This window comes from Pelophylax lessonae, assembly GCF_965119305.1.
Source record: "Pelophylax lessonae genome assembly, chromosome: 5".
NCBI lineage: Eukaryota > Metazoa > Chordata > Amphibia > Anura > Ranidae > Pelophylax > Pelophylax lessonae.
The window spans coordinates 84,261,882-84,279,730 of record NC_138772.1 but is presented as its reverse complement, the minus strand read 5'-3'; the positions used below and the strand labels follow the sequence as shown (position 1 = coordinate 84,279,730).

General features: G+C 42.2%; 1 protein-coding gene across 1 annotated transcript in view; it reads right to left on the bottom strand.

Annotated features, from left to right (window-relative positions):
• Nucleotides 1–5,239: 5,239 nt before the first annotated feature.
• Nucleotides 5,240–17,849, bottom strand: part of JCAD (junctional cadherin 5 associated) — a 180,821-nt gene continuing 168,211 nt past the window's right edge. Inside the window, exons 3-4 of the mRNA XM_082258124.1 lie at nucleotides 9,391–12,854; nucleotides 5,240–6,328 (exon numbers count right to left, since the gene is read on the bottom strand). Of these exons, the coding sequence (XP_082114250.1) occupies nucleotides 6,294–6,328; nucleotides 9,391–12,854 (3,499 nt within the window). The 3' untranslated portion in view covers nucleotides 5,240–6,293. The remainder of the gene's footprint in view (nucleotides 6,329–9,390; nucleotides 12,855–17,849) is intronic.

Sequence of the window (17,849 nt, the reverse complement as noted above, 5' to 3'; positions counted from 1 at the left end):
AATTGTATACAAGCTGGCGTGTGGATGAAGGCTGCCTTTTAGTTATACTAAGCCACAGGTTTTCATTGTGCACCATTGCAACCTTTTAGCTGCCAGCATCCTAACAACAAATAGTGTCATGAGTTGATAAGGAGGATGTCAGTCACCTGCATAGCATCCTTGTTTGACCCTCTCTTGCCTCTCTACATCAGCATTGGTCCACATTAGTTGAGTGATGGGGAAAAATTGAGGGAGAAGAGAAACATTGGAACATTTGCTTTGGAAAAATAAATAACCTCTAATGTTGGGTGTCCTACTTGGACTTGTGAATGTTGCTGCATTATGAAAAACGATTAGAATCGCTTTTAAATTTTAGAATGGGGGTGCCTCGGGACTGTCCATAATTTTTAAAGGGTGCCTTGACTTAAAAAAGGTTGAGAAACCCTGTTTTAGGTATTCAAGAAATCTATCATGCCCTGTGTATCACAATTTTCTAAAGTCCAAAACCCACAAAGAGCTGACCCAGAGCTTTTGTGTGAGTTACAGTATGTTGAAAAAATTGTTGGAATCTTATCTTTCACTGACTCTAATGGGGGGATTTACCAGCAATAGTCTGTATTCAACTTGTGGAAAGGACATAACGAAGATGTCACTTTGAACTCCCCATTTATTTGACAATTTTGGCTTTGGCGTTGCAATAGCATAGTGCATATAGCACAGGTACTGTATGTGAAGCTAGGAATTCTCATTAACCTATTTACTACTATAGCTACTGCAGACACTTAAGCCACGTACACACGTACAGATTGTTGGCCGTAAATTGTTGGCCAACGTCCGATCTGCCGATTGTAGGCTTGTTAGTATGATGCTTCCGACAACCAACTGCGAATTTTCGGCCGAAAAAAATCTGGTGTGCATGCTATAAAATTTTTGTTGGCCAACAACAGAACGGCTGATTGTTCCTCAGTCAGTACAGATTTCGGCAGACAAAAATCAGATGAGCAAGACTGGGCATGCTCAGAGAAGAAAAAACACACGGAAAGTCAACCATCACATGACATCACTTCTGAAGTTGGTTTTTGTTGGCCAACAAAAGTCCAGTGCAAGTCTAGAGCACATTTCAACCAACAAACAACACTGGACAAAAGACGGCCGATCGGTTGGCCAACAATCTGTGCGTGTGTACGGGGCTATAGAGAGAACAAATGCCACTATAAAAACTCAACTTCCCAGCAAATATACAAAACTGGAATATGCATTTGGAAAGATGTTGGTCTTTATAGCCTCTTAATTCATGCCTATTTTGATAATAAACTATATTTATTAGAGATTTATTGAAAGACAGGGTTTCAAAATGTGAATCTGTGGGCTAGCCCAGGCTGGCTGGTGGTGGGGGTTTAACTTTCTGTACTTTAAAACATTTAGAAAGAATTCTACTCTGCATTCTTGTAAACACCCTTCATAACATCACAATATGGCACTCTTAAAAGTCCATGACAGAACACACCAAACCAGAATGCTGGATTTCAAATGATGTGGAGAAGGATTTGTTCCTTTACAGCTATCCTGGATCCCTTCATTAGATAACCCTAATATAGCTGTGATGGTCTAAGTTTAGAATTTTAGTTGAAGCACTATGGCCATAGCCGGAAGTAAGCACTTAGAAAATCCCTGTGGAAGATCCACTAAAGGGTGTGGACACAATAATGAAGAGCAATTTGTCTACTAGTGGGCTTTACAATATATGAGCTCACTTCATGTGGTGACATTAGAGACTCAGCTGAAAAGCAAAGCAGATGTGAATAAATCTTTATTATGTTAAAGGTTAGGTTATTGGGGGGGGGGGGGGGGAGGATCTTCTCCCTTTAGAAGTCTTAATAAAGGTCCAGTGGTAGACCATAATGCACTTGCAAAATAATCATTGCCACCTAAAAACCCCGGCCTGTACCCACTCAATTGTGTCAATTGTGTGGAAAATGGCCACTTCTGCTAATCCTGTAGAGATCACCCTCATGTCAGGTGGGCACACCTGCCCACCACTTAGCGTCTCATGTATGAAGAGCTTGACAGAAGAATAATTTGCATTTCCATCCATGCATCCAATCAAGCTGTCACCTGTTACTAGAGCTGAGTAGATGAGTAAGTCACTGATTGGCTACTAGGAGTAACAAATAAACACCATTCTTCAATCACACACTTTACATGTGAGGCCACCAATGTATTTGTGCAGGTTTGTGGTGAAAATTTGAGCAATTGTCTTGTGAAGGATCTTTGACCCATTTAATGGACCCAGCACAATTAGAATATTTTCCTTGGCCTATACAATGTAGAATTATTTCTTTGCAGTTCTCACACAGTGATTTAAAAGCTCTGGTTACTGATAAACAGGCAACAGAGCCACTTCCATGGTTACAGAAAGTTGGAAAACAACTGAGCCTCCTAGAGTCTAGTGGGGTCCCCAGAGACTACGGGCTCTAGAGAAGCTGCTACCTATTGCTCTCCCCCAGCATTTGGCATTCAGCCAACAATATCTGGATAGCAACACAGTTATTACCTTTATATTTTTGAGCTGCACACATAAAATAAGAACGGTGAGCGCTGATGTGTCTTATTTTGATACAGGCCATTAAACCACCAAAAATGACAAGTTATATAAAGTGCAGGTTAGTATGAAATGTAAGGAGATGGGGGAAGCGTCTTTGGATGTAGGGTCTATTGGTTTCTTGCATATGTGACCAGGTGTAAGCTAACATAGGCACTTAAGCTAATAGCATTGTCTAAATGTCATAAAACTACATATAATACATATTTCTATAAGTTTGCAGCCAATGGCCCTTTAGCTGTATAAGAACACTCAAACAAGGACGTGGGCTCCTAGAACAGTTCATTAACAAAGGGCTTCAATAGGCTGTTCTGGTGTAACAGTGATTGTTATAAACTACAAAGCAAATAGCATTTAACATACAGTTGGGTTTGCAACATATATGGTTAAATCCACTCCAAACTGATATTTAAATCGTGGGTGAATACTGGTGAGCTAAATCACATATTAGCTTCTTATATATCTCAATGACTATAACACTGTGATCTTTCCCCTCATAGTCCTACACTCATCTAACTGAAAGCCTGTTAAGGGGAAGCGAGACATCGTAAAACATGTTGTGGTATGGAGGGGAAGATTGGAACCCAGAAGGCAATGACTATTAACAGTGCAAAAAAAATAACAGAGACAGCAACCAATCAGAAACCAGATTATAGCAGTTCTGATAATTGCAGATTTTTGATTGGCTTTTATGGGATACTGCCCCTCATTGCTGTGCAGACTATCTGATGGCCGACCATAACAAAGCATGAATGCTAAGAATTATCTCTGCTGCCCAACTGTCTTCAATCATAAGGGAATAGTGACTGTATTGCTCTGGGTGTGAAATAAGTTCATAGCTAACTATCAGATCTGTATCATTTTGAAAATGACAGGGGCAATTGGTTGCTACATGTAACACAGACATTTCTACAGAACAAGCCCTTGAGAGGTATAGTAAGGTAGAATACCAGGGAAGAGAGAGGGAGACAGGGACTGAAAAAGCAGATGACGGTCACACACATTCACTGACCAGTGTGTTCCTTGCACATTACAGTAACAGCATTGATGAATGTAAACAAAAGCGCTTCTTTGTCCTGTGTAACAGTATTGCTTACAAAGGTAATCCCCTTTAAATGAAAAACGACTGATCCGTATTTACATATTACAGGACCGAACCACAATTTTAGGCATAAGACCCAGCAGTGCTCACCTCTGTCCTACAGAAGTTTAGAAAAACATGTCAAGAAGAATAAAATGTATTTACCGACAGTAAAATAAGTCACGCTGAACGCATCCTTGAACAGACTGGCTGACCTAAATGACTACAAACGGAGATTTGTACTGTAGGAATTCATTGTAAAAAGGGTCAATCAAAGCAACATTGATATATCAGAGCTGGGTGGACACTGCCAAGTTGAGTTATCTGTCTGTTGCTGTATCTTTGATACTTAGATGGTGAGCTCTCTGTGCCAGCAGTCCCAGATACTGCCTACCCTACAATTAAATCTTACTACTCCAAGTAAAATATGACCACATGTACTGGAGGCAGGGCATGAGCTAACATAGAAACACAAAGATTTTGTCATCGGAGAACTGCTGAGAGATTAACAAAGGCAGCATGTGATTCAATTCTACAGCATCCACCAGAAACTGAAATATTTGTTTTGGGCAGACTGGTTCTCTAAATACCAGTCAGTCATGTCATACTATTAGGCCTTTACTAATTGATATATGGCCTTTGATATAAGGCCTTTGTTATTGATATATCTTCAAACCTAGAATAAATAAAAAGTGTTCTATTTTATTCTATTTTAAATTAAAGTGTATGTAAAGAAAAACTTTTAGTTTTAAGTTTTGGATAGAGTAGAGAAGGGTTAAATACTCTATAGGGTTATTTTTGCTGTCTGTGTCCCACTGGGGTGATGTTCTTGCATGACTTGTCCTGGAGAAGCAAAAGTAAATGAGAGGAAATCAAAGTGCTCAAAGTGAAGCAAATTCCCAGCTTAGACAGTTGTCACCCTAATAATTGTCCCCATTCAATGATTTATCCTCACCCCTTGCTGTTGTGACAATTTTCCAATGGAATACAAGGATCTTTCCGACAGGAATACTAACAGCAAAAAAAACTTAAAAAACGAGAGGCTTGAACCCTTCCCAACTTTATCCAAAATAAAAAGTTTTACCTTTGCATACACTACTTTATAGTTAAAGTGCTATTTATGATTCATTCATGAAGTTGAGACCAAAGTGAGACTTAAGGATTGTACACATAGATGGCATTAGGCGTCAGCAATGAGCAGGTCCCAATTTGTAAATAGGCCAAATGTTGGTTTGCAAGTCTGTCAAGGTGTGGTATTTGGTGGTAAGTAAAAGCAATATAGTTAAAGGCAATGTTTTTGCATGCTAAGTACTACAGATAATTACTGCTTGAGTGGCCAGATCTTAAGAAGTTCCAAAAGTCAAGTTATTAATGCTCCTTTTTCATCATAAGTTGTGTCTAACTTTGTTAGATTTTCTTTTTTTTTAGCTTGCTAATGTCAAATGTCAATAAAAGGCAATGTTTGCAAGCTTCTAAAAAGTGCAGTGTGGCTTCCGAATTAAACAGTGAGTTGTCCACGCTTTGTAAGGCTATGGCATACAGCCATTATAGTGGGAGAAGATGTAGGAGCTGAGGGATGTAGCAAGACTATCATTAAAAATGGAAGAGTTTTCCCATATTCTAAAAAAGACATAATATGATTGGTTTTTGGATGCTCACCAACAGATAGACTCAGCAATAGGCACATCCATTTTTTTAAAACTTCCTCTGTCATTTTTTACTAAAGGCTATATATGTGTACAAGCCCTTAAAGGTTTTTAGAAATAAGTTCCAAATTGCAATTTTTCTCAACTGTTAATGATAAGCAACAATGCTTGCTTCAATTGTAAAAATCAGCTGTCAAAAATATGTTTACTGGTTCCTCTACAATGAAGAAAGCCCACACTCTATATTGCAGCCAGTTCCTTTTCATACATGTCTTTAAATCCTCCCCCACAGTCAAAATGTTTTGCGCTTCTCCAACAGAAAAGATACACAGCCAATTAGATGTGTTTGCTCGCTTTCCAAGCTCATGTTTAGAAGTGTTTCTGCATTCATAGAACACACATCAATTCTTCAACACAATCCTATTTTTCATTGTGGAACTGTCATCAACGTGGAGGTTTAATGATGTGGGATGAACTCGATTCATTTCATGTTCACCCATCTGTCCAAAAACATGGTAACGAACAAGCATCCATATAATAAAACAGTAATAAAACAGGTAAAAGAAAGCAACGATGGTCTCTCCAAGTATAAGATACGTTGGTGTGGATACATTCAGGTTGTGTTACTGGACTCCTGTGTTCATACTTGTGCAGAGTTCAACATTACATTCATCGGGACTGTGGCACGCAGTGTGCAAACTAGAAAACAATTACTTGTTTTATTGAACATTGTCGGTCAAGGTCTCCTGGGATTTTCCTTCATGTGCTTCTCAGGAAAGGACTTTCATATCTTCCTTTGCATTTCAGATATTTAGTGGTAACGGTGCAGAAGACAGATGACTTGGTTTTGGCAGTAGTAATGGCAATGTGAAAATGGCGTAGATAGCTTGAATACGTTTTGATAAGAAAGCAGAGAACATCAAACCTTCTGTTGCCTTGACCCGCAATGCTCACGGTAACACACAATCATTTACCAAGACAAGAGTTACACTCGCTCAACTCTGGCTGGGTCATATACATCTGTGGAATATAAACAGGAAAGTAAACAAACAGTGTTACATGCATCTAAAATGGCATATTGCTGTCACAGAAAATGCCTAAAAGTGTAAGTCCTTCCTATTTAGGATAGAGTGAGGAAAGATTAGAATCCTTGCTGGATTTTACTACTTTCCAGGAATCATGTCCTGTCCTGCTCTAGAAGTGACAGAAAATCTCCAATGACAATACAGACAAATATATATTTTTTTCAATAGAGTAGGAGAAGGCTAAAACCCCTGTTATATTTTAAATTTATATTTCTGTCTTTATCCTAGTTGAAGATTTTCCCTCACCTAAATTCTGTCTGTTAAAACTATTTTCAATAGGACAGAAGTAAGAGGAAATCTCTTTAGCAAAGCCACATATAATAGTAAAAACGATATAGGTATTCTAATAATTTTTTCCCACTTTGTCTAAAATCAATTTCAATAAAAGTAGATGTTTGTTACTTTCCAAAAAGTGCCACTGGGCTGAAAGCATCCTGAATTAGGCAGTGATTTGACCACCCCAGTGTAAGGCTTTAGCATATGGCCATTGTAGTGGGAGGAAATGCATGAGCTATGGGATGTAGGGGACAAAAGAAACAAGCCTATCCTTGGGTCAGCTTACACATGGCCGAGGAGTCTTCTTTCTCATATTGACAGTACTGGGGCTATTATTAAAATGTCAAAGATAGTATCAAGTCAAATTCTCCTTCATCCTGGAAGTCCTGAGAATTTTCTTCCCCAAAATTCCGTATTGTTGTCATCCTAGTTAAAAGCTACATATTGCAATCTTATTTTACAATCTATTACATATAGATAGAAATTGCAAATATCATATGTTAACTTTTCCGTACACCAATTTTCAGACATAATGTACTTTGGAGGACCTTAAACATTGGCACCTATTCTACCTCTATAATGTGATGACTGTTCAACATTTCTCTCATCAATTCCATTCTTGTGGAAGAAATGTCCACTGGAAACACTACTTTACTCTACAACTACATTCTTTTCACCATCACTAGCACTTCTTTCTGGCTCCTGAAATTCTTTATTTAAACGTTACAGTTATCTTATAGCATTCCAAGGGTGCCGGTTGACAGGTTTAAAAGAAACTGACCAAAAACCTTGTTCTTATTGCATGGTTGGTCTTCCTTAACCTCATTCTTATCATATTTCACCATTTTCCCCTTTCCATCAACATGTGTAAAAGGCAATGCACAGGGACACTCTGGTTCTAGGTATCTGAAAATGTACTGTTGCTAGAAGGTGCAAATTCTTTCTGACCTATAATACCAAATACATTGGCCTTGTATGTACACAGGGACACAGTTAGTATTACTATACACAGGGCGAGCGCTACCATTAGGCAAACTAGGTAGCCACCTAGGGCGCAGCCATGGCCTCTAGTTTCCCCAGGGGCCATTGCCAGCACAAGCCAGTGCTACATCAGTATGTTTTTTACTCCCAGCAGCTATACCAGCCAGGAGTGTGTGTACGTCAGTAAAGCCGACTATCAGTTTTCAATGTGGAAGTGATACAAGCAGCTCTTAAGCTGGTTATCACTTTTACAATGTGCTGTCCCCCCCCCAGAGACCCCCCCCGTCATGTTTACCGGGCTCCACCATCCCACCTGCCGGCCCGGTGCAGTTATAAGGGGTGCTTCAGGAAGAACGGCAGAAGCACTATGAACATCCTTCCACTAAGCCTCCCTCCTGAGCAAAGACCAGGAAGGGACTTGTATGACATCATTTACTGGACCGGCACTGCCATTCTACAGGAGCTGTGCTTGGGCAAGCGGCTAATGGAACATCATCTGTGTTCCATCAGCTGTAGCGGAATACAGAGGAGACATCTAGGGTGTAATTGACCCTGAATGTCTAATAAAGAGTACATGTCATCTATATGCTATCACATAGGGGGGCTATTGGTCCCCTATGTGATAGCAATAAAAGTGTAATGTAAAAAAAATAAAAATAGTAAAAATATAAAAAAGTTTTAAACATTTAAGGAGACACATAACAAAAAACAAAACATTTTTTCAAGCCCCCCTAAACACACACACACACACACACACACACACAAATGCATGCGCTTTGGCGCCTACACATCTTATGTATCACCGCGCACGCCGGAGTGAGAGCAATAATTCTAGCATCAGAACCCCTGCATAATGCTAAACTGATGACCTGTAGGGGCTTTTAAAGTGTTGCCTATGAAAAAAATATAGGATACTGATGTTTTTCGCCGTTTCATGGGCGCACGTACGCAAAGCCCCTGTAGATCATCAGTTTAGTGTTACGCAGGAGTTCTGGTGCTAGAATTATTGAATTAATTTAGATGTTTTGTTTATTTTTTTTGGGGGGGGGAGGGTGTAAGTAGCTGGTCTTGCCTGGGGCACAAAATAGTCTAGCACCAACCCTGACAACACACTTTATTTAACAGCATGGGGAACAGTTAGAATATGTGTCAGGTTTTTAATGCTGTCCATTTGTAGGAAGATTTCTTCTTACTTCTTGTAAAGTTGAGAGATTGTTACTGGAACAGACAGTGAGAGGAAATCTCCTGCAAAAGGACACAGCCAGCAGTGAAAGCTGACAAGGTTCAAACCCTTCTTCACTCTATATTAAGCTTAACAAGTGTTGGCTGATGTCTATCGGTGTGCAGGCTAACATGGGGTGAAATATATGAAATTTAGATAAGGCAATCTGATACACAGAAACAAATGTTTTAATTATTTGAGTTGAAATTTGAATTAGGTTTCATGTTACCTTAACATATTCTGCAAAAAAGAAGAGCAGACCACTAACTGGGGAATTCAGCTGTGGGAATGGGACACCGTCATCATTGCTTTGTGCCAGGTGTTGGAGACACAAAGTAATGCCGGAAAGTCTTTCCTTATGATTCTCTGTGAGCAATAAGAAGCCTGTTTGCGATTCAACCCACTGGTGTCTGCCAAATGATTTGCTGGTATGGTAGAATGTAAGCAAGATTTGAACACATTCCTCTATATACACATTAGTCAAAAATTAAAAACAGTGATTTCTACAGTTTTCTTACCTGCACAAGGTAAATCCAATTTATCTTTGCCTTTTGGTGTTATGAGAAGGTTTTCATCTAGGGAGATCACTCGTTTATAAATGGAACCCATAGAGAATTTTCTGGTTCTTCCATCCTGTGTTCCATGCAACTGTTTTTCCTCATCTAATTCATCACCAGAATCTGTGCTTTTAATGCTTAGCCGCCTCATTCTGGAAACAGAATCAACTTCTTTCATGCGAGCAAGACGGTCTATAGCAGTGCGAACTGGCGTAGATGCAAGTTTCCCCTGTAATGTTTCTATCATTTTGGATGTGCTCCTTAGCCTTTTCTCAGCACTACGCATAATATTTGTCTCATTCCGCTCTGAAACTGATGGACATGCCAAATCTAGTTCCTGATCTTGATGTATGTTCTTGAATTTTTCAACAGCTTTCTCATTGTCTACAGGCAAACGAAGGACACTCTTGAAAATCCTTACTGCCTCGTTTGTTGAAAATGAAATGTCACTCACTTTACGACTTTCATTGTTCTGTGGCTGTGCTCCACTACCAAACATAACATCTTCTGGGCTTTGAGCTTCAGAGCTTCCGTTTGATACTAAAGAATCCTCTGTCACTTCGATTCCAAGAATCCTAGCAGCTCTTTCGTGAAGGGATTCATTCCCTGGAATGTCCAAAAAGTTGTGCTCCTCGAAAAAGTCTCCATTCTGACTTGTGCCACTAAAATGTTTACTCAGGTCAGGAACAGAACGCCCATGATTTCTGTCAGCTAGTGACAGTTTTCTTATCATATTATCACCAATTTGGCCAAATTTTGCTGAGCTGACTTTAACTACATCAAAAAATGTATGGTCAAAACAAGTTTTGTCTTCTTTGAAATGGTGGACTAAAGCATCTGGAACATGTTGATTTTTGGTGGAAATAATTTTATTTGCATGACTTTGTTCTAAAGGTTCTTGTTCTGTTTTTGGATTCAAAGGTGCATTTTTAGAAACTGCCTCTTCAGACCTTTTAATTTGAGCTTGTTTTTGTTCTGGTGTGCATCCATCAGACAGCTTTCCTAGTTGATTGTTGGCCTCTTTCACTTGGGAAGATTTGCATATTTCAGAAGTCCGCTCGCAAATATCATATGTTAACTTTTCTGTACACCACTTTTCTGACTTACTTTGGAGGACCCCAAACATTGGCACCTCTTCTACCTCTATAATGTGACGACTGTTGTTCAACATTTCTCTTCTCAAAGCTGTTCTTGTGGAAGACATTTCCATTGGAATCACTTTACTTTGCTCACTAACTACATTCGTTTTACCATCACTAGCACAACTTTCTGGCTCCTGAAATTCTTTATTTAAACTTTCCAGTTCTCTTATAGCATCCCAAGGGCGTCGGTTGACAGGTTTTAAAAGAAACTGACCAAAAACCTCTTTCTTATTGCATGGATGGTCTTCCTCAACCTCACTCTTCTCACTCTTTACTGCTTTTACCTTCCCATCAACATTTACGCCAGGAAATTCACGAGATTGCTCTGTTCTAGGTATTTGTGTCAATAACAAGGATGTCCTTGAAAATGCACTGTTGGTGGAAGGTGCAAATCCTATCTGACCTTTAATACCAAATACATTTTGTCTCATATTTTCTGCAGATGGCCTTCCATCTATTAGTCCTGTTGGAGGAACAATCTGGGATTGTTCACTCTGTTTTTTCCCATTATAAATTTCTATGTCTGTTACCAATGTTTGAGTTTGCTGATCTTTGTACTGATCACCTGGCCACGAGCCAGAATATGTCAGCTCCCTGTGTTGCAACTCACCAGATTTGAGGTCATTTGCTTGTTTGTTTTCCTCTGTTTTAAACTGGGCTTGTTTTAGTAGCTCTGTATTATTGTTCAGGTTTCCTGTAAGTGTTTGTAGCTCTAAGTCACTGGAAGATGCACTTAAAAGCCTTTGCTCAGGGAGACCCGCATTACTGTGTTTTAGCATGTTCATCCTGTCTGTATTGTCCATTAAACGCTTGTTGTTCTTGCATATATCAGATGGGCTGGAATCAGATTTTACTGGAATTGAAACCAAGCAAAATATTGTTTCATTTAGTTTCCTCTTGGAACTTTTTTTGCTAAAAACAAAAGACTCAGGTTCAAATTTTTTAACTTTTGTCACAGTTTCACAAACGCTGTCAGAATGGGTCTTTTTCAAAGACAGTTTGTGAGTGGGCTCACTGTCCTCTGGCAAGCTGCATGCTGTAGCTCCATCTCTATTTTCGGGTAGCGGACAACACATTTGATCTGGAATGGAGATGTGCAACCACTGCTTATGTTTAATACCTTCTCTTTTTACATGATGATGTCCCAAGTTTTTGGGGTTGATAAAGGCACTATCTTGTTCTCGCTTGTGAAGGTTACTATCCTGATTCACATTTTCAACCCTACAAGGATCATTTGTGGAAGAGTGTTTTTTACTGTGGTTGTGTTTCTCAGCTTCCTTGGCTATATGTTTGATTCGAGGGTCATCAAAAGGAATATATTGTATGGAGTGTTTACAATTTTCTGAGTGCCTGTGGCTGGCTGGTTTAGTGAAAGGACCGTTGTTTCCGAGAAAACAGATGTTTTTTTTGTCACTTGTGCTGGTTTTCTCAGCTGAAAGATTTTGCCGAACGCAGTCACTTGGTCTAGGCACTTTTTTAAAAGTTTTACTGGCTGGATGTAGGAGAGGTGGGGACTTGTATGATGGAGGAGGTATGTAATTAGGGGGTTCCATGCCTGAGTCATGAGAACAAGAGTCCTGGGTGGGATCTAGAACTTTAGGAGATGAGTGATGTTCATCTTTTTGTTGATTATCCTTATTTTCACCAACGTCTACAGCTCCCCATGTCTGCTGGTGAGCTTCATATGATGGTGGCTTTGAGGGTCGACTATATTTCGGTTTTGCGAAAGAACTCTTGCTGCAGTCCTGATTTACAATATAATTATCCTTATCTTGCTTTGTATTTTCTTTGATGCAAGAGTTGTCACCTGAACTTGACGTTATAGCCATGTGGCATGGACCTTCAGGAGAATTACCCTTTGAAATAAATTGTATTTTCTGCTTACTGGGACACACAAATGGACCACATTCTGGATTTGATGAGATTAAATCCTCTAACTTCTCACAACTGCCATCTGATGTTTGCTGTTCTACTGTTTTTACACCTACTGTTACTTTCTTTCTTGTTTTCTCCACATTTTCTATGACAGTGTTGTGACATTCCTTGGCATTTTTATCTACTACGTTACATCTCTTCTTTCCATCAACATTTATTGGCAAGGCTGGCTTGTCTGCTGCTCCGTTTTCTCCATGTCTGAATAAAACACTGAAATCTTGGCCTCTCCTTCTCCAGTACTGAATGTCTTTATCTGTCCTCGCCCAACATGGTCGTTCAGAGTGAAGTCTGTCCAAGACCCTGCAATATAAACAAGCATTCAGTATGAAAGATCGAATACATTTACATCTAATTACATTAATGATAATATAAAAGTTGTCATACGTTTACCTAATCTCTAAATCCATAGTATTAGCAAAACTGCTGTAACAATTAAAAGCCCATGCAGATCTGACTCATTTTATCACCAGCCTTGAAAATGAAAACAACAAATACACAATTAGAAGTAACAAGATATCTTCTCACAAAAAAATAAAAAAAATAAATGTATTTAGGTTATGTACCAATCAAGAGTTTTCCGGAGAGAAAAAGGAATGGGTTACTTGCTACTTTAGGAGAAACAAGGGGGTTGATTTACTATAGGCAAATAGACTGTAAGTGCAGTTGCACTCATTTTCCTTAGTAAAGAATTCCCAATCAGGTGCAAGAAAAAAAAAAAAAAAAAAACATAATTTCTTGTACAGGATTGGATGATGGAAATCAGCAGAGCTTTACCACATTTGCTAAACTCTGGGTAAGATGAGTGCAACTGCACCTGCAAAGTGCCCAGTCTATGTGCCTTTAGTAAATCCACTCCAATGAGTGCTACACTTCTTCCCTGCAGCCCTTTAAGCTCCCCTGGGGATTAGTTCAAAATAAAAATACAAAAGAAAATTTCATCTTTCCATCGCAGAAAGCAAGAATGCAGATTTAGGCAAGTTTTTTTTTTTTGCAGTTTTAATCCCTGCGTGGTCATTATTTATTAAATTCTAATCAGATGAAAATTGCAGCAAGATGCAGAAATCAAGAAAAAATAAAATACTTCATTAAAAATAGTGATGCTTTTTGGAAGCAGTCAGTATATGCATTTCAATAGCTATTGGATTTGGGGGGGGGGGGGGGTGGGGAGCTGTTGGGGGCCTTAGAATGCAATATAAAATATTTAGCTATTATTATTGCTTCTTAAAGCGGTAGTAAACAACATAAAAAAGGCATTGAGCAGTTTAAGTCATTATGTGCTAGTATGCATCGCATTCTAGCGTTTTATGACAGACATTGCTGTAAATGAAGCCCTCCAGCGGTGTGCTGTCACCGCTGAAGGCACTTCCATCTTCAACCGGTCTTCCTTCCGGGTTTGCGGGCTTCAGTGATATGAATGAAGTCACTCCTGTGCATGCACGCAGGAGTCACTGTTTACGACATGGCTTCAGAGCATTGCATTGGTTATGTCACTGGCTGTATCTAAGTATAATATACATTAAATGGTGCACGTTTAGTGCCGGTTCACACTGCCGCGACCTCTAAGTCGTCTCATAAGGTGCGACTTTTAGCGTGACTTCAGCGCGACTGTGCGTGGCTTCAGCGCGACTTGTGAATTTTTTTACGCGACTTATATGATAGACGACTTTGTACGACTTTGTATTTGGCCAATCAGAATATGATGTTTTTTGGATAGTGTCTGGGGGGTAGTGTCTGGGGGGTCTAAAAATTGTCCCTGTGAAGTTTAATCACTGTAGCATGTCCAGAACCAGCAAAAAAAAAGCATTTTTCTTATAATGTTTATTAACACATGAATATGTCTTCTCTCCACCTGGCCGTTTTTCTTGCAGGCATTTATCGGGCATTTTTGGAGGCAGGCATGACTTTTTTTGGATTTAGTGTCTGGGGGGTTTAAAAAGTGTCCCTGTGAAGTTTCATCTCTGTAGCATGTCCAGAACCAGAATAAAAAACGGAATTTTTGTAAAATCTTACCTGTAAAATTCCTTTCTCTGAGTCCTCCGACAGTCGCCGCCTCTTCATATTCGTCACATATGGGGTATTAGACTTTGCTCCGAAGGAGTAGCTAGGCAACAGAATATGTTAACAATAAAGCTTTAACATATCCCACCCTCAAGGGGTGGTCCCCTCAGTCAATACCCTCCTACTTCCTGCAACCATATCTCAGTTTTAGTGGAATAGCAGTAGAGTATACATTCAAACCCCAAAAGAGGGGCGGGGGCGGCGACTGTCGGAGGACTCAGAGAAAGGAATTTTACAGGTAAGATTTTACAAAAATTCAGTTTTCTCTTACGTCCTCCGACAGTCGCCGCCTCTTCATATTCGTCACATATGGGGACGTCCCAAAGCAGTGCAAACATGAGGGGTGGGAAACGCATCCGCGCCGAAAGGCAACGCAGTCTCCACATCAAAGAAAGGAACCTTACCAAAGGAAGGAAACCAGCTGGGCAACAGCAAAAATAAGTGCTCAACAGGAGCAACAACCCAGGAAAAGACAAAAAAACCAGGGGATACAAAAAAACTATCCCAACAGCCAGGAGTCCCCAACAAGGGACCCTATGGAACAGCCGCACTAAGAACCTTGCGGCCAAAGGAAGCATCCGCCGATGCCTGAACATCTACTTTGTAGAATTTTGTGAAAGTGTGTACGGTCGACCAAGTCGCCGCCTTACACACCTGGGCTACAGAAGCCCCATGACGGCAGGCCCAAGACGTACTCAGTGATCTAGTAGAGTGCGCCTTCACAGGCACAGGGGGAACCTTCCCCTGCAAGGCATAGGCCTGTTCAATGGTCTGCCTGATCCATTTGGCAATGGTAGAGGCGGAAGCCGCCATGCCCTTCCGAGGACCCTCTGGAAGAACAAACAAGGAGTCAGTCTTACGAAAAGACTCAGTCGATTTAAGGTAAACCCTTATCGCCCGAACAACATCCAGAGAGTGCAATCTCACCTCCTTCGGATGTTTAGGCTTCGTGCACAACGAAGGCAAAACAATATCCTCGTTAAGATGGAATTCCGAAACTCGTTTCGGTAGAAAAGAAGGATTAGGTCGCAAGACCACCTTATCCAAATGAACAACCAGGTACGGAGACTTGCAGGACAAAGCCGCCAGTTCCGACACTCTGCGAGCCGAAGTGATCACCACCAAAAAGGCGACCTTTTTGGACAACATAGACAACGAGATCTTCCTGATCTGTTCAAAAGGAGCACGTTGTAACACAGATAGAACTAGATTCAAGTCCCAAGGGGACAAAGGATCCCTCCTAGGAGGAACCAGATGCCGCACACCCTGAATAAAAGTGCCAACCAAGGAGTTGGAAGCCACGGGACGTTGAAACAGAACGGCCAGCGCCGACACCTGACCCTTAATCGTAGCCAGCGCCAAACGCTGATCGACACCCGTCTGAAGGAAAGACAGCACACGGGAAACCGAGTACGTGCGGGGTGAAAACCCCCTGGACTCACACCAGGCAAAATAGGCCTTCCAAGTACGGTAATAAACCTTCCCCGAGGAAGACTTCCTCGCGTTGATCAAAGTATGAACGACCTCTGGAGAGAGACCCTTCTCCTTCAGGACCTCGGTCTCAACAGCCAGGCCGTCAAAGCCAGCGACTGTAAAGCAGGATGGTAAATCGGTCCTTGAGACAGTAGATCGTCTCGAAGAGGCAGACGCCAAGGAGCGTCGACCGCCAGATTCACGAGGTCTGCGTACCAGGACCGGCGAGGCCAGTCCGGTGCCACAAGAATCACCGTGCTGCGTTCCGAGTGCAACCTGCGAAGGAACCTGGACAGCAACTGAATCGGTGGAAACGCGTACATCAGCCTGTACTGATGCCACGGGGCCACTAACGCGTCCGACGCGTCTGCCCGAGGGTCGCGCGTCCTTGCCACGAACCTCTTCACCTTGTAGTTGAGGCGAGACGCGAACAGGTCCACATCTGGAAGACCCCACTTCGCGCACAACATCTGGAAGACAGCCGGGTGGAGAGACCATTCCCCCTGATCCAGGGTCTGGCGACTCAGATAGTCCGCCTGCCAGTTCTCCACTCCCGGAATGTGAACCGCCGTTATCGCCGGGACATGAGTCTCGGCCCAAGACAGAATGTCGGCCACTTCTCGAGCCGCTCGGGCACTCCTGGTGCCCCCTTGGTGGTTGATGTAGGCCACCGCCGTGGCATAGTCCGTCTGCACCCGAACCGGGCAGCCCTGCAGCCGGTCCGTCCAGCGATGAAGACAGAGCCTTATCGCACGCAATTCCAGAATGTTGATCGGAAGGGAAGACTCCCCCTCCGACCAGGTCCCCTGGGCGGACAGAACGCCCAGAACACCACCCCAGCCCGACAGGCTGGCATCCGTGGTGATTATCGTCCACGAGATCGGACGAAACGACTTGCCCCCGGACACCAACGGGGACTGGAGCCACCACAGAAGGTTTTCCCTGGTGCGATGACTCAACGAGATCTGAAGATCCAGAGATTGAGGTCGCCCGTCCCACCTGGACAGGATCTCCGCTTGGAGACCCCGCGTGTGAAACTGCGCGAAAGGAATCGCCTCGAAGGCCGAGACCATCAATCCCAGACATCTCATACCCGTCCGCAGAGACGAGTGTGGAACGTCCCTGAGGGACCTGACTTCCTCCTGAAGAGTCCTGAGTTTGTCTTCCGGCAGGAAGACCTTCGCCTGCACCGAGTCCAGTATCATTCCCAGATAGGGGAGACGAACCGACGGACTCAGTGTCGACTTTGGAACATTTATCGTCCAACCGAACTCCTGCAGAGTTTGCATTGTGACAGACAGGTCCTTCTCCAGACCCTGTCTGGTCGCAGACCGAACCAGAATGTCGTCCAGATACCCCAGGACAGAAATGCCCTGGGCTCTCAATAATGCCAGAACCGGTGCAAGCACCTTGGTGAAGACCCGCGGAGCCGAGGCGAGCCCAAAGGGCAACGCCACAAACTGGTAGTGATCCTCCGCAATGGCAAATCGAAGGTACTTCTGATGACCCTCGAATATGGGGATGTGAAGGTACGCATCCTTCAAATCGATGGAGGCCATGAATTCCCCCGGAACCAGGGCAGCCACCACCGAGCGCAGGGATTCCATGCGGAACTTGCGAACTCGCACAGAGCGGTTCAGAGCTTTCAAGTCCAGAATCGGACGAACCTTGCCCTCCTTCCTGGGCACGGTGAACAGATTGGAATAAAACCCCCGAAATCTGTCCCGATGAGGCACCGGAACCACCACTCCCTGAGCCCTCAGGTCCCGCACCGCCAGGTGCAGATCCCGCAGGCGCTCTGGAGACAGTTGA